Source organism: Miniopterus natalensis, chromosome 3 (assembly GCF_054644295.1).
Source record: "Miniopterus natalensis isolate mMinNat1 chromosome 3, mMinNat1.hap1, whole genome shotgun sequence".
Classification (NCBI taxonomy): Eukaryota; Metazoa; Chordata; class Mammalia; order Chiroptera; family Miniopteridae; genus Miniopterus; species Miniopterus natalensis.
The window spans coordinates 41,687,624-41,702,725 of record NC_142083.1 but is presented as its reverse complement, the minus strand read 5'-3'; the positions used below and the strand labels follow the sequence as shown (position 1 = coordinate 41,702,725).

The 15,102-nt window shown below is 34.7% G+C and overlaps 1 protein-coding gene across 4 annotated transcripts in view; it reads left to right on the top strand.

The window, feature by feature from the left end:
* SSBP2 (single stranded DNA binding protein 2) overlaps nt 1-15,102 on the top strand; it is a 239,473-nt gene that overhangs the window by 212,280 nt on the left and 12,091 nt on the right. For all 4 annotated transcript variants that reach the window (XM_016210348.2, XM_016210346.2, XM_016210347.2 and 1 more), the window contains 5 exons: nt 2,560-2,595; nt 4,476-4,530; nt 8,105-8,175; nt 9,547-9,625; nt 11,378-11,406. In XM_016210348.2, the coding sequence (XP_016065834.1) occupies nt 2,560-2,595; nt 4,476-4,530; nt 8,105-8,175; nt 9,547-9,625; nt 11,378-11,406 (270 nt within the window). The remainder of the gene's footprint in view (nt 1-2,559; nt 2,596-4,475; nt 4,531-8,104; nt 8,176-9,546; nt 9,626-11,377; nt 11,407-15,102) is intronic.

Sequence of the window (15,102 nt, the reverse complement as noted above, 5' to 3'; positions counted from 1 at the left end):
GATACTGCTGGTAACTTTGAGGAGTGCAGGTTCAGGAGAGTGCTAGGGGGAGGAGCCCAAATGCTCCCTTTGTTTTTATGAGGGCATCAAAGACTATGCAGTAGAAACGGCGAGTATAAGCCAAAATTAAGGAGCTCAACAGGGCAAAAATGGAAATAAATTGAACGGCTAGATGAGATAAATTTTTAAAGTATTTTAAATGATTATTAAATTTAACTGTATTTGAAGGAGCCATGAAGCGGGAAAAATTAAAAATATAAAAGGAGCAAGGACTTAGCAGAAATGGGATGGTCAGGAGAAGCTAGCTTTGGAAACAGACAGAAAGATATTTTTTTCTACCTGAGATGAATGGATAAAAATTAAAATCTATAAGTAATAATGAGCTGAAGATGAAGGCATAGCAAGAATTTGATGCCATTAATGTATAACAGAAGGGCAAGGTACCAACTTAGGATGGTATAATCATCATGAGAGCCAGCTCACAAAAGTCAGTTATTAAATACTCAGGAATTTTGTGAGCTAATTGTTAAATCATTGGTAGCTTAAAATCTGCCATGTGGGAATATTTACACCACAGAAGTTAACTACAAAATGGGGCTTCCCTTCCCCCCGAGTTTGCAGGATTTCCTGGCACACTACTGGAATGCTTCAGGGCTCCCATAAAGGCTGAGCCAAAATACTTCCACCTGTTCATGGAGACTAGGCTGAAGCTGGATAACATGATTATATTTGGACCTTGTCAAGCTTGTTTTGTGTTTCTCTCCAGGAAATCCCTGCTGTAAAACAGAAAAGGTAGCTAGGGAGTGATTGCAGGGGTGGAAATTAACAAAGTAGGCTCTAGGATAGTGAATTTAAGACATTAGAGAAAGAAAGAAAATGCTGACGGTGGCACGGGGAGGGGCAGAGGCAATTAAGTAGGAATCTAATAGGAAAAAATGGGTTTAGTAAACATAGAATTGGGATGGGAGAAGATTCTGATTGAAATATAGAATAATCTTTTGTGAACATCATGAGAAATAAGAAAGATGTCAGGCAAGGGAACAGTTTAGATCTCTGAAGACTTCAAGAGAAGTGGTCGCTCATAAATGGAAGAGAGGGGGTATATTGTGAAGTAAAGGAAGGCAGTGAAGTGTAAATTCCACAGATCTAAAGGGTGGTCAGAGTGTACTGTGAAGTTGCTTGGGAATGATGGTAGGCAACAGAGAGGTGGAAGAACGTGAGCCAGTTATAGGGAGATAAAACTTGCAGCCAGTGGGTGAGCAGGCCATTTGGAGAGGCCAGATGTGCAAGTTTAAAATACAAAGCTCAGGATGGATAGTATATCGTGAACTCAGGAGCCCAAGGGAGCAAAGTTGTACACACTCGCCGAGCTGAGTAATGTTTACTGACCAGTACTCATAGTGGAAGTCATCCCCATCACTGTGATGCTGGGTGCCCTGGTCATGGCATCTGCAGCGCGCCACCCACAAACAGACCAGCCAGAGACCTCGGAGACATGTGGTCTGCACACAAGGCAAACCAAGGACACCAGTCAATGAGGAGAGTTTTCAAATAACAATATTAAATATTTCCTCAATCAAAGACATATTCATAATGGAAACCCATGGCTTTGTTGTACTTCCTTCTGCTTGCTTTATGGTTTCATAGTATTTTGATGTTTAATTATATGAAGGCGTTGGGTGGAAGGAGGGTCGTGGGTGCGGGCCTATAATCTTTCTACCCTGGCTGTTCAACTGCAAGGAGATAGTAATTTATCGGCTTTACTCAGAATAAGGCAAAAACGTCTTTGGGTGGACAGGATCTTCATGTAAGTGAGCAAGTCGGCTGTGTGAAGAAAGGAAATATTTGGATTTAACTTTCTCTACTGATACCCACATTCAAGAGGGCTTATTTTTAGATATGTTTTCCAGTTTTTATTTTTAAATTATCATAGCAATGTTATATTAATACCTTTCAATCTCTAGAAAAGAGCTTGGTTTGAAGGGAATTTGTTACCTATATCTAATCCCCACAAATTAGTAGTCTTTGGAGACAGTAACAAAATCTTTTGCATTTATTATTTTCCAGTGGTTAATTAGAAAGCAAGGGGGGAAAGGTGAGGTCTGTATGTCAAGTACTGCATGAATGTAGTACCCTGAAACCTGTCTTTAAGGAAAAAAATGCCTCAGAATGCACATAAATTAGAAGTTGCATCTGTAAAGGCTACTAATTTGAAAAAATCTGGTTTCTAGCTGCACAAATATATATCTTTTTAATTACAGAATAAGTGTCATTAGTACCAAGCAGTGAGTACAACTGGCCCGAAACCAATATAACAAAGCCAGCTGTAATTCTGTCTAAGCTCTTCTTGACTAAAGTCTACTCTTTTTTTGTAAATTCAAGATAATGCATTTATTGAGTTTTCTAGCACTCATACAGATAAAAATGCCTTTATCCTTTACTATCCTTTGTGATACATTTTAAAATTTGATAAAAGTTAGAAAATAGATTCATTGTAGGTCATTTTCCATACTGCGGCACATATCAAACTTTTTTTTTTTTGTCCTGTTCATGTTCCAGATACCATACTCCTCAGCATCTCCTGGGAATTATGTAGTAAGTACATTTGGGTTTCTTTGCTCATAAGAATTGATGTTACGTTTTATTTGGGCAATGAAATAGTTGTCCAGATGTTAAGAAGAGCCCTGTGTATTGGCCAAGACGTGAACATCTGATTTGTATTGAGTTGTTTCGTCTGCCAACCTCAGGACATACATTGATGTTCATTAGTGAAACAGTTATCAATCTGGCCAAGATTGCCCTGAGTACTGTGTCTTACTTTAGCATATGTTTCTGTGAACCAGTATGGTACACTCTGCCCAGTCATGAAGAAAGCCATCCCCAGTCACACCATGATCTGCTTGAATTTGCAGTTCTTCGGGAGAATGCATAACCTCCACCCCCAAGGTCTACAAAGACATTCAGCTCTCCCAATCACAAAGGGGATAAACTAGCAGAATAATTGGGGGGGGGGGGGGGGGAGGTTTAAGTTGTTTTTTCATTCTTAGAAATTGAAAATACTTATTTTTCTTCTTATTTAATACATGTTAAAATTTTAAAATAATTCATATATATATCTGAAGTCAAAGTAGCAGATTTTACATGAGTTCTTGAACTTCCAAATGACCTGTTAACCTTCATTACATGATAATCCTTGCTGCAGCTCAAGGCCATCGCAGGATAATTTGTTATAATACAGGGTGGGACAGAGGTAGGTTTACAGTGGCGTGTATGGCAAATAGTACATTAATTAATAAATAATAAAACAAGACTAAACTGTGCTTCACATTCTCACAACTGTTAAGCCTCCTTTTGCCCCACCCTTTATTTAAGGGGAAATGCCTAACAGAGAAGCAAGGATAAAATGGTAAAAAGGAAAATCCTGAAGAAATTTTCAGAGGTGGTGGCTAACGGGAGTAGGAAAAAAATACTTCACCCTCCATGGAAACAGTGATTAATGAACATAGTGAAAAGCACATGCTGCTCTTGACCTGTGAACTTAGTGCTTAATGTTTCCAAACTAAGAAAGTCTCCATTTTTTAACATTTTCTGTGAAACAGAAATGAAAGTAAGAAAATTTGGGTAAAACTTATTTTTCTTTAAAATCACTTAAGAATAAGCCTGATATATAGTTTTATGAAATTGTAGATGTTTATTTGAATAGGAATTTAAATTGCTTATTAAATAGAAAATACAAATGTCATTTGAAATAATTAGTGAACTGTTTCTACACACTAAGAATGAAGTGAAACTTAAGCCACTTAATAGTAGTTTTGATTACTGTACATCTGAAAAATTCTGAAACACATTACCTGAATTACCCATTTTGGTTGTCTGAAAAGACTAAATAATTTTAGAATTACCTAATCTCCGTTTCAGGTTGATGGTGTAGCTGCAGCCTTAGTCAGCATTGCCTCTCATTTCTGATTGATATGGTAAATGAAGGTGCAATGCTCTAGAAATTGTGCAATTGATACTGATAGAAGAGAGAAATAGAATCAATGTATTTATTAAACATATAAGTATCTTTTCATTTTTAGTTTCCTGTAAAAGCCACTGATACAAAAAATACGAAAATTACAATAAACTAAATCACAAATACATATGAATTACTTCTCTTTTATGGATTTGTGAAGACTTCATTAAAGTTTCTCTTTAACCTTGTTATACCTGGTGTGATTAAGTCATGAATAATAAATAAATCAGTGTTACAGTCTCATTGTTTTGGGAAGCTTGTCAAAACAATCTCAACATATTTAAGCTAAATTATATTTTGCATAAGGTTGAAGTGATTGTGCATTAAAAGAAAATAAATTACAGAGAAAATTCATTTCCTCTGTTATTTTCAAATTGTTATTAAGATAAGTCTAACTTTTCTTCTTTATATTGTTTAATGAAATGCCTTATTTTTACTGAAATTTTGTGTAATTATTTAGGGTCCTCCGGGAGGTGGAGGGCCACCAGGAACACCCATCATGCCTAGTCCAGCAGGTATTGTAATCAAACTAGCCACATTGGCACTTGATTATTAGAATAAAATAGAGAAATTATTCTGAAAGTTAGTCGTATTCATTGTCTCGTTTATGGATACAGAAGTAGACCATAGCAAATAGGAAGAAACCCTGTTCTTAAACAACTATTGTCCAATCACTTTAAGAATTTAGAAAATTTCTGTTGTGTGGTTAACATATAATCAGGATGCAAATTGTGTTGCTCTGTATGAATTGTCCAATAATGTATCTAAAAGATTCCTTGAGACTGTGGAAAAGATCCAAATCTCACAACTTAGAAAAAGTCTACATAAGTAACATATGAAATACACGGATCCATTAGGTTTAATATACATATCAGACCCACCAATCTATTATCTTACTAAGATAGATGTAGATGTGCCTACAATATTATTTATCCTACACATCTATAGGTATTTATTAGTTAGCTAATAGATCCACTATGTAGTGTGGAATGTTTTTTTTAATCTTCTAAACTAAAATACCTCGGTATTCCTGTAATCACTTAATGTAACTATTTTAAATAGGTTTCTTCTTTCTTGTTGAGACTTTAATACAGACTGTTAAATGTGTTGTGTCTTGAGAACTCTAATGGTGGCAGTTTACATTGGCATAGCCCTCCTACAAAGTGCTCCGGCAACATGTATCAAGAGCTGTGAAAAAGTTTATACTACGTGACTGTACAATCCTACTACTAGAAATGATTGGAGGCATAATCTAAGATTTATGTAGAGGGATGCTCATTTGTTATAGTAAATAGTGAAACAGTAGGTACAACCTTCATACCAAATCTAATTTTAGTGAAACTAATAAATTAATTTTTATGCAATATAATGTAAACATTAAAGTTATTATCAAAGAATGTTTAATTACATGGAGAATAAATGTCACAATTTTATTTTAAATATATATAACACAGAAATCTAGAAAGTAGAAAACAAGAAAATAGTCTAAGACTTTATCAGTGATAACTTCTGGGTAATGAAATAGATGGGAAATTTTTATCACTTAGAAAATTTTTATTTATGTTACACAGTTAAATTCATATGCTCTTAACTGGTTTGTTGAAGTCTAAGATATATAGAAGCTTGAAATTAAATATCATTAATTATACCAATAAATGAATATTTTTAAGTTTTGAATCTAATTTTGAAAAAGCAAAATTAGATAATTAATGCAAATTTTACTTTGCCTCACTAACTCTTTGGAATACATCATAAATATTTCATAGATCTCTGTCCTCAGAGCATCTTTATTGAAGCAAAACAGAATTTATTGAAGATAGAATTGTGTGAATTGAACATTTTGCCCACATTTGCATTTCTATTTGCTGAAGTATATTTATGAAGGTACTTGTGATTAATAAACACTTTACTTCAGTACTAAAAGAAATTTTTTTGAGAAACACAGCTTTATTTTAAAGTTTTTCTGTATATAGAAAGAAATCATATATTTCTTAGGTAATACCAACTTTATTCCCCTCAATACTTTTTCTTTTTTAGATGAAATTATATTCTTGATTAGTCTTAAAAACAGTGTTTATTTTTCTTTCTGCATACTTAAAATATACAACCCATTTTCCTTTCAAATTAATTACTAAAACCAGTAAGTAAAGTTAGTAAGGCTGGTAAAGGTGAAAAACCATTTGCAGTTTTCCTATGTTTAAAAACCAATCCAAGATTTTCTAAAAGATAAGTTTTTATGGTATAGATTTTATTCTTAGTTAAATTAGCGGATATCTATTGTCTGAAATACACAACCTGAGTTAGACATGTTCCTTTCCTCCCGGTGAGCTTAGTGCAACCTCGTTGGAAGCGGGAGAGAAGACAGAATGTTAGCTGTGATGCAGAGCGGAATTCAGTGGTGGGAGGCTCTGCGATTGGGACCCGGAGGAAACCTCCCTAGCGTTTCGGGGTGCCCGGTAGAGAGTAGGATTTCAGCAGGTGGAGATGGGCAGCCGATGCTTGGAGGGAGAAAGGACAGGTGCGCGGCGCTGGAGAAGGGCGCGCACGCGCAGGAGGCCACAGGCACCCTGGCGGGCAGGGCGCACAAACAGCGCCGCGCAGCCCTGCAGCCGGGGTGCGGGGCGGGTGCAGGTGCGGGTGCGGCGGGAGTGTTTAAAGCGTGCGGTACCTGACAGTTTCCTCAGGGGCACTGACCTCGTTTCCCTTAGGTAGCCAAAGAGAAAATGACCGCAGCCAGCACAGCGATAGCCGTCGGGGGTGAATGAATCAAAACTCTACCTGTTTTGTGTGGTGGGCGTGGCTCAGCGGTTGAGCATCACCTACGACCTGGAGGTCCCAGTTGGGTTCCGCCCAGGCCACCTGCTCGGCTAGGGCTCATCCCCAGCAGGGGGCGCAGGAGGCAGCCAGTCTGACTCTCATTGATGTTTCTCTCTCTCTCCCCCTCTCCCTTCTCTCTCTGAAATCAATAAAAACATTTTTAAAATTCGTCAACATCATTAGATGTTTTAAAAAAATGTATACCTATTTTTTGTCAGATCAGCAAAAAATACATTTTTTTGGTGTGCCACTGAATATTAGTAGTTAGTTTATGTGTGCCATGAGATGAAAACGGTTAAAAATCGCTGGTGTGATGTGTTAATCTAGACATGAAAAACCATACTTAGATTTTCACTGTTGACAAACAACCAATACATGCCATCTAAACTAGAGTATAAGTGGTGTACACTAATATAATCAACTTATTAATGTCCAATAAGTAATCACAAAATGAGAGGGAAAGTCATTGTTCATTTCCCGCTCTATCGTTATTGCCATGAGGGAGCCCTTAATTTTTATCTTCTGCCTTGAATCAGTGTAAAAAATTTGAAACACATCTTTTTCAAAATAGAAAGGCCCATTACATTGTATTTAAAAAAACAATGTAATTGTAGAAAAATAGAAAAACTTATTTCATAATTAATATATCCTAAATGTAAAATATTTAGCTTTTACTCTAGGTTATACATTATAAAAACACGTTTGTAGACTTAGAGTTAGCTAATAGACATGAAATATACTTTAAAATACTTTCAAATGTTATATATAGTGTCCCAAAAAATGTATACATATACCTTGAATATTTATAAAGGCAGTGTTCATTAAAATGCATTTCATTTTCAGAATTGAGCTATACATTTTTTTGGGACACCCTGTATTTATATCGATATACGGAAACAATGAAAACGGAAAAGATATACTGAATCTGAATATTAGAGATTTTTGTTATACATATACATATAAATTGCCTAAAAAAGTAAAAAAATCCATGATGTTTTTTAAAAGAAAAACTTTAACTTTTTAGATTTTTTAAGTTAATTACTTTTTACCTGAATTATTCAAGTGATTATCCCTAATATATTAGGTAAATATTCCTCATTTACAACCTCAGAATAGTGATTCTGGGTCAGAAAATGAACATTAGTAATGACTGTTTCAGGTACTGCAGCTATTAATATGTGTAGGTGTCCAGATCATCTTTGATTATTACTTTGTGATGTCTTGGGTATAGATTATAAAGAAAGATATTAATTAAGTAATTTTTTGTTTCAGATTCAACCAATTCTGGAGACAACATGTATACTTTAATGAATGCAGTACCTCCTGGACCTAACAGGCCTAATGTAAATATGAATTTTAAAAAGTTTTTGTCATGTATTTGAACACTCGTATTAATGCATTCCATTTCTTGGATACTCTTTAAGCTTTATATTTTATAATCCAGATGCTTATTGGATATTAAGAAAATCATATGCTTTCTAAAAGATTTCATATCAATATAATTTAAATGTAAAAGTGAACCTAGTTAATTACAAAATGTTGGTGTGTAGTCTTATTTTATCTCAGATACTTAATAAATAATACTGGCTATTTGAAAACAACAGGTAATGTATAAATACCTCATTTTAGCATCACCAATTTCTTCATTGTGATCCTATTTTATGTGTTTCATCCTGACAAACTTGACAATAAAAGAGGAAATTGTATATACTTGTTTTTCTTTAGATTTTGAAATCCAGAGTTTAGATATGGAACCGAAGCAGTTCTGCTGAATGAATTTGGGTGTTTTAATAAAGCATATGGTTGTGATTTTTCCACAAAAGCTTACAGAAAAATATTTTATTTATCCATGATAAGACCTACGTGTTAACAAAAAAATATTTATAACAAAATATAGTTAACACAGATATATATCTATATATAGGGTAGTTCAAATTAAAGAAAAATCAGGAGACATAAGAGAATTTTCATAGTATACCGAAAACTGAGAAACAAATAATTATTATAATGGAGCTTCCTAACAGAGAAGACAATAGGGGGAAACTTGAAATCTGCCCAGTGTGATATGGTAGTTGACAATGGCTGGTCCAAATTGAGATGTGCTGTCAGAGTAAAATATACACTGGATTTTGAGGACTTAGTATGAAAGAAATGATGTGAAATATTTCATTAAAATTCTTATGTTGACTTATGTTGAAATGATAATAATTTTGATGTATAAAGTAAATAAAATATTTAACGTATAAGATGAAATTATGCCCATTTGAACAAAAATAGATTGCTAAAAAAAAGTTAATGTTGGTATAATAATGTTGAATCATTCTTATTTAATAAGATATTTATCATCTTTAGCAGCTTCGTAAAAATCACCTCTTATTTATAGTAGCACAATTTGTCAATAACATAGAAGAGAATATTTATCGCTTGCACTGGAATGTGTGTGCTTTCTACTTGAGAATGTCTGAAGAAGAAAGATTTGGTTATGAACAAGGGTTAGTCTAAAGATCCAAACAGAGAGAGTATGGGTTGAGGGAAGTAGGGCAGTCCAGTTAGAGACTCTACAAGGCTGGAAAAAATTTTAGGAAAATAATCTCTGTATCATGAAAATGAAAATAAGTTGTGGGATTGTCTAAAATGTTAAAGACAGATATTGTAACATTGATATAAACAATTGTTTTCAATGTTATTATTGTTCTTTTCTTTATTTTTTGAAGTTTCCAATGGGCCCTGGTTCAGATGGACCCATGGGTGGATTAGGAGGAATGGAGTCACATCACATGAATGGCTCTTTAGGTAAGGATATTAAATTTGACGTTCATTTAGAAATAAATTCAAAACAAATCCTTCATTCTACATACCAGTGTTAGGGTTTGCAGAGTTCTTCTGCGTGCAGAAACTCATTTTGAGGTGCTTCATCTTTTACCTCACCCCTGTAGTTTAATCTGTAGTGTATTATTTATGATGACCATAGATCATTTGAAAATCAGAAATGTGAGATTTGTCCTAACCTAGCTCATATTCACAGGTTATAAACTAATGTAAGAGTTGATGAGGGGGTAGATGTTTGTGATCTTTTTTTTCTTTTGAAAACAGACCATCTTTTACTTAGATGGAGAAGCCATGCCCATGAGTTACTTAGATTATACACAGATTTCACAACCCCACCCAAAGTCAGGAAATGCCACCCTCTGGTACTTTGAAAAGCTATGTAACCTCAGTAATCAGGAAACTATTTTCAACACATTGGTAGATTTTTCTGCTTTTAAGGATCCATACTTATTTTGCCTATATTTCAAAGCCTTAATTTCCACTGTCCAATTATGGTAACCACTAGTCATGTGTGACTACTTAATTTTAAATTAAAAATAAATAAAATGTAGATTTCAGTTCCTCAGTTGCACTGCCACATACCAAGTGCACAGAACCACATCTAGCCAGCGGCTGCCATCAATCATGTACAGCACAGAAAAACATCCCATCATCACACAAAGTCCTACCAGACAGCACCATTCTAGAATTTTATTTTCCAATTTCTTGCAAGATAATGTACTCTTCAGTCTTTTAATTTATGAAGTTATGCACAAAAAGATGACATTTGGTCAGAGTTAGAGAATTCTTAGTAGTATTATTCATTAGAGTAGAATTTGCAGAAGAGTTTCACACATGCTTGGCATGTGGCTCATTTCTGTAATGAACATTATTGTACATATTTATGTAGATGCATAATTACTCACATACATTCAGTGTTTAACAGTTTATTGTGCCTGCTTATTTACAAATTAATCATGTTAATAAGCCCTACCTTTATTTGTGACTGTTGTGTATTTAAAATAATTTAAAATAAAGCTAATACTGGGGCAAAGATCTGATTATTGTTTCTTTATACCAGGAGGTATAATGTATGATTCCACTTCTTAAAAAAGAAATTAGCATTGGCTATTCATTTCTCCCAAGAATCAAAATAAAACAATCTTATATTTTGAAGACATTTTTACTTTTGATAGATTGCCATGAATACTGATTTCTGTCAAATATGTGATATTATATTATTAAAAGTACTTTACTTTTGGCTATTATACTGAAATGTGGTTGAGAATATTGTCAGGTATTATTGCAAACGTCCATTTTATATTTTATCAGATTTAGAAGCATCATGTCAGGAAACATTTGGAGATTTCTCTCTTGCTCTCTAGTTAAACACACACACACACACATACACATATACCTACATTTTAGAATCTTGAATTGAGTAGTATATATAAATCTCTCCATTATTTTACTTTCAGGAATTTTGATAGCAACAGTTTTCTTTATTCTGCCAATACATAAAAACCCCCAAAAACTAAATTATTGGGAACTAGAGGTACAACTCTTCCTTGCATTTGCCATCAAATGATACTTATTTACCATACAGTGTAAAAAAAAAGGAATTTTTTAAGATTAAAAATTCAGGATATGCACACTGGAAAATACAACAAAAGTATGCTGCATTTATTTATATTGAAGACATTCTAATAAAGGCTTTCTTTTTGTACTTCGTTTCAGGCTCAGGAGATATGGACAGTATTTCCAAGGTGGGTACTGTGTATTCTGTGCTGTTTTTTGTCTGTATTTAATTTCACATAGAATTCTCACTAAGATTATTAGAGTCACCTTATAAATTTTGTTCCTGAACAAGAGTTTGAATGTAGAAGGCCAGATATAATTAACTGCAAGTTTAAAATATTAATGTATATAATCTGTGGGAAAGGGTAAAAATCAATCTTTTACGAGTGTTTCTAAACATGCTAAGGTTAATTTACAAGGTGTACTATACCTGATTAATGGATACCCAAGTAATAACCAATTTAATCATATTATTATGTTACATATTTGTAAAGCAAACTGACATAGTTTAGATAACTTTTTAAAAATGTAAAGAATTCTAGAGAAACATGAGAAAAGGTAAATTTGAAAAAGTGATTATTATATGTTATAAGAACATTGCATTTATACATCTCATTTGTCTTTCAAACTTTCATTAGGAAATGCTGATGTCCTCGATCATTATTCTAGTTCCCCAAAATAGAGTAAGAAAATAATTAGAGGAAAATTATAGTAATACAAGTTGGAAAGTAAGCCTTCCAATAGCATGTGTCTGCATTTTTCTTCAAGAGTTTGAGGATCTAAAATTAATCCTTTGCTAAGATGCCTTATATTTTTTTGAAGAAGAGTACCTAAATACTTTTTAGGTCATGATGAATTTAAAATAGTTCTCTGTGGATCAAAAATATATTTAGAATGGCTGAGAAGAACTAATTATTAACTACCACTAGAATGACTCTCTTAGAAGTCTACTTTATATCCATAAACACAGAAATTCATTAAGGGATGACTTCATTTTAAGTTATACTTCTAATTTATATTCATGTATAATAAAGTAAAATTCCTGATGCCAAGGAAAATAAAGTAAGATTGAGCTACAAAACCTTTTAAATTAAGAATTCAAGCTAAAAGGAGAGAAAGTAGTGAGAGTTTAATTGGCCACCTGACATTAAGCCTACACGCCTGGCTTATAGGTTCTACATACACTTTGGGTGTCTGTGTCTAGGAACAATCAGGAAGGCCTTTTTCTTTTCTAAAAATAGATAAATATTTATAACGCACTAGCTTACTTCTGTGAGGAATAGTGTTAGGTAAGCCTTCAAAAAGCCTGATTTCAAAATCAGATTCACTGTATAACCCCATTAGAGCCTTTTCTCCGGGAAGCTCCTCTACAAGTCAGACAGCTGTGATTACATCAGCTACCTTAGGTGTCTAACAACTGACATTAGCTGAATTGTGCTTTGTGGTCACCAGTGAAATTTCTAATGTTATATTTGTAGCATAGTCTAGTATGTAAAGATGATTCTTCATTACACAAAAGTGGGATCATCCAGATTGCTTAAGGCCATCTTCCTGAAACTTCCACTAACAACCCATTGCCTTGTACATTAGATAGATGTAAACAGTTCTACATGGGAGAGTACTTGGTAGTTTATAAAGTACTTTAAAATTTTTAAATAGTGCCATAAGGACAAATTAAATACCATCTTCTAATCCACCCTCATATCAAGTCTATTGCTGTTCCTTCTGTACTGCTTTTCCCATTCCTATGCCCAGAGACAAGTTTTTCCGCTACACTGTACCCACTGCTGATAACATTCTCTTGCCTAATGAAGTACTGCTTATTTTTTAAGCATTAATTGACCACCCACTGTGTACTTTTGTGTACTGTGGTACTGCCTTGTGCACTAAGGGGCGATAAGAAAGACTCCTTTAAATACAAACATAATCTCTGCCCTCAAGTGGTTTATATTTAGGCCGAAGTTCCTTCCTTCAGTTAACATTAATGCCCCAAGGCATTATTGGGGGCTCTCTCGGAATCCAAAGATAAACAAGATAAAGGTCTCTGCCTTCAACAAGCTCAATATAACTAAGGAGACCAAACAAATACAATGAGGAACAACTTTTTCAAAGCAGAGTTCAGATACATTTCAATGAACATAATACTTATCCCCAAGTAATACACATGCCCCTTAGCAATGTACTAGGAATGACCAGCTGTGCCCACCTTGGGACGAGCTCCTTTCTGCACTGCCACGCCAGGCTGTCTGGGTGAGGGTGCCCTAGTGTCTGTCACATCTCCAGTGCTCTGTAATTTACACTTCACAGCACATCGTGTGTATTACTCCTCCCACCCCCGATCATTTTTCTCCCTACCTCTTTCCACACACAGCCTAGTTACTTGTCTTGTACTCCAAGCTCTGCACAGTCACCAACTCACTTTTCCACTATGCCCAGCTGTCGCACAAAACCTTCCTCCCTTTCCTCTTTGTTCCTGGGTTTGTTCCCTTCCATCCTGTTCTTTTTCTAGACATTCGTGTTTGTGAATCAAAAGGTAATCTTCACCACTGCTGCTCAGCAGTTTGGTTCAAAATCCTTCTTAGGTCTCCAGCTACATCTCCCCAATTCCCCAGTTAAGCCTGTATTTTTCAAGCATCAGTATTACATATTTTTTAAAAATGTCTTACTCCATTTTTAAATGTTGTTTATTAGTACTATTTCAATTTTTTTTTTACTTTTTCATTGCAAATACACTCTGCTTTATGCATTTTATATATAAGGTGAAGAGTACTGAAGCGAGAATCAGAATGCCTGGTTCTACGACTTACAAGTTTTGGCAACAAGTTACTTGATTTCTCTTCGGCTCTGTTTTCTTAGCCCTAAAATAGAGCTTGTAGTTCATTTCTTACCCAGTTCATAAAATGGTTGAGAATCAAGTGTGAGTATATGCTAAGGGCTCTGAAGCACTGTACAGATGCTAAATGCTTCCTCCTTACTATACTACCTTTTGTGGGCAAGGCTAGGAACTCACACTGTCAACTCCACTTTGATAGCTGGCACTGTTCCACTGGCACAATGAGCTCACTGCTTCAGACAAAGAGTTTTAAAATCACTGCTTGCTTAGTTGAGGATTACCTAGTAAAACTCACATGCATCTTTCTCAAAATGCAGAATTCACCTTTAATTTAGAAGCCTTTTTTAAAATAAAATGCGAAATTCTTGTCATCCCTTTTGTAACTGAGGAGTCATTCATTTAATTGGTGGAACAAAAATTTTATGCCTTGGAGTTGTTTTAGGAGTTGGGGATTGAGAGGAACATATGGTTTGCTTTCTTAAAAGGAACTCACCTAAATAAATTCTGCAGTTCACATTCAAGATACTTAACATTTATATTTTTTAGTTTGGGAAAAAAGCACATATCAGAGAAAGCAAGATCTGATCATATCATGCTTAATAAATTATCCAAGGACTCTTTTCAACCTGAGGCTAGAAAGCTTCAAGTTGAAAGCTCATGAAGCTTAGTTCCAGCTAAATATTCCACACCATTCACAGGGTTGCTAATGGATGACTACAGATCTCGGCCATCATCTCAGTTATCGGCTGAGTTCTAGCTCACTTTTCCCCCTGGGGGAACCAGGACTGGCAGTTTGTTCTTTTGGCCAGATGGCAGAGTCAAAATGACACTCTATAAACCTTGCTATTGGCAGCCTGTGAGAAATCAATTCAAAATTCACTTCCAAAGGGCTTAGAATATGTCAATATTGTTTTCTTCCAATTATAGAAGGAGCCCAAATTTCTACAAGTGTTCCCTTTTTTTAATAGCAGTGTGAAAGTTTTGGAACAATTTCTGGGGATAGGTGGAAGAAGGAACAATAGCTTACTAATTAAGAGATGATATGGAAGAA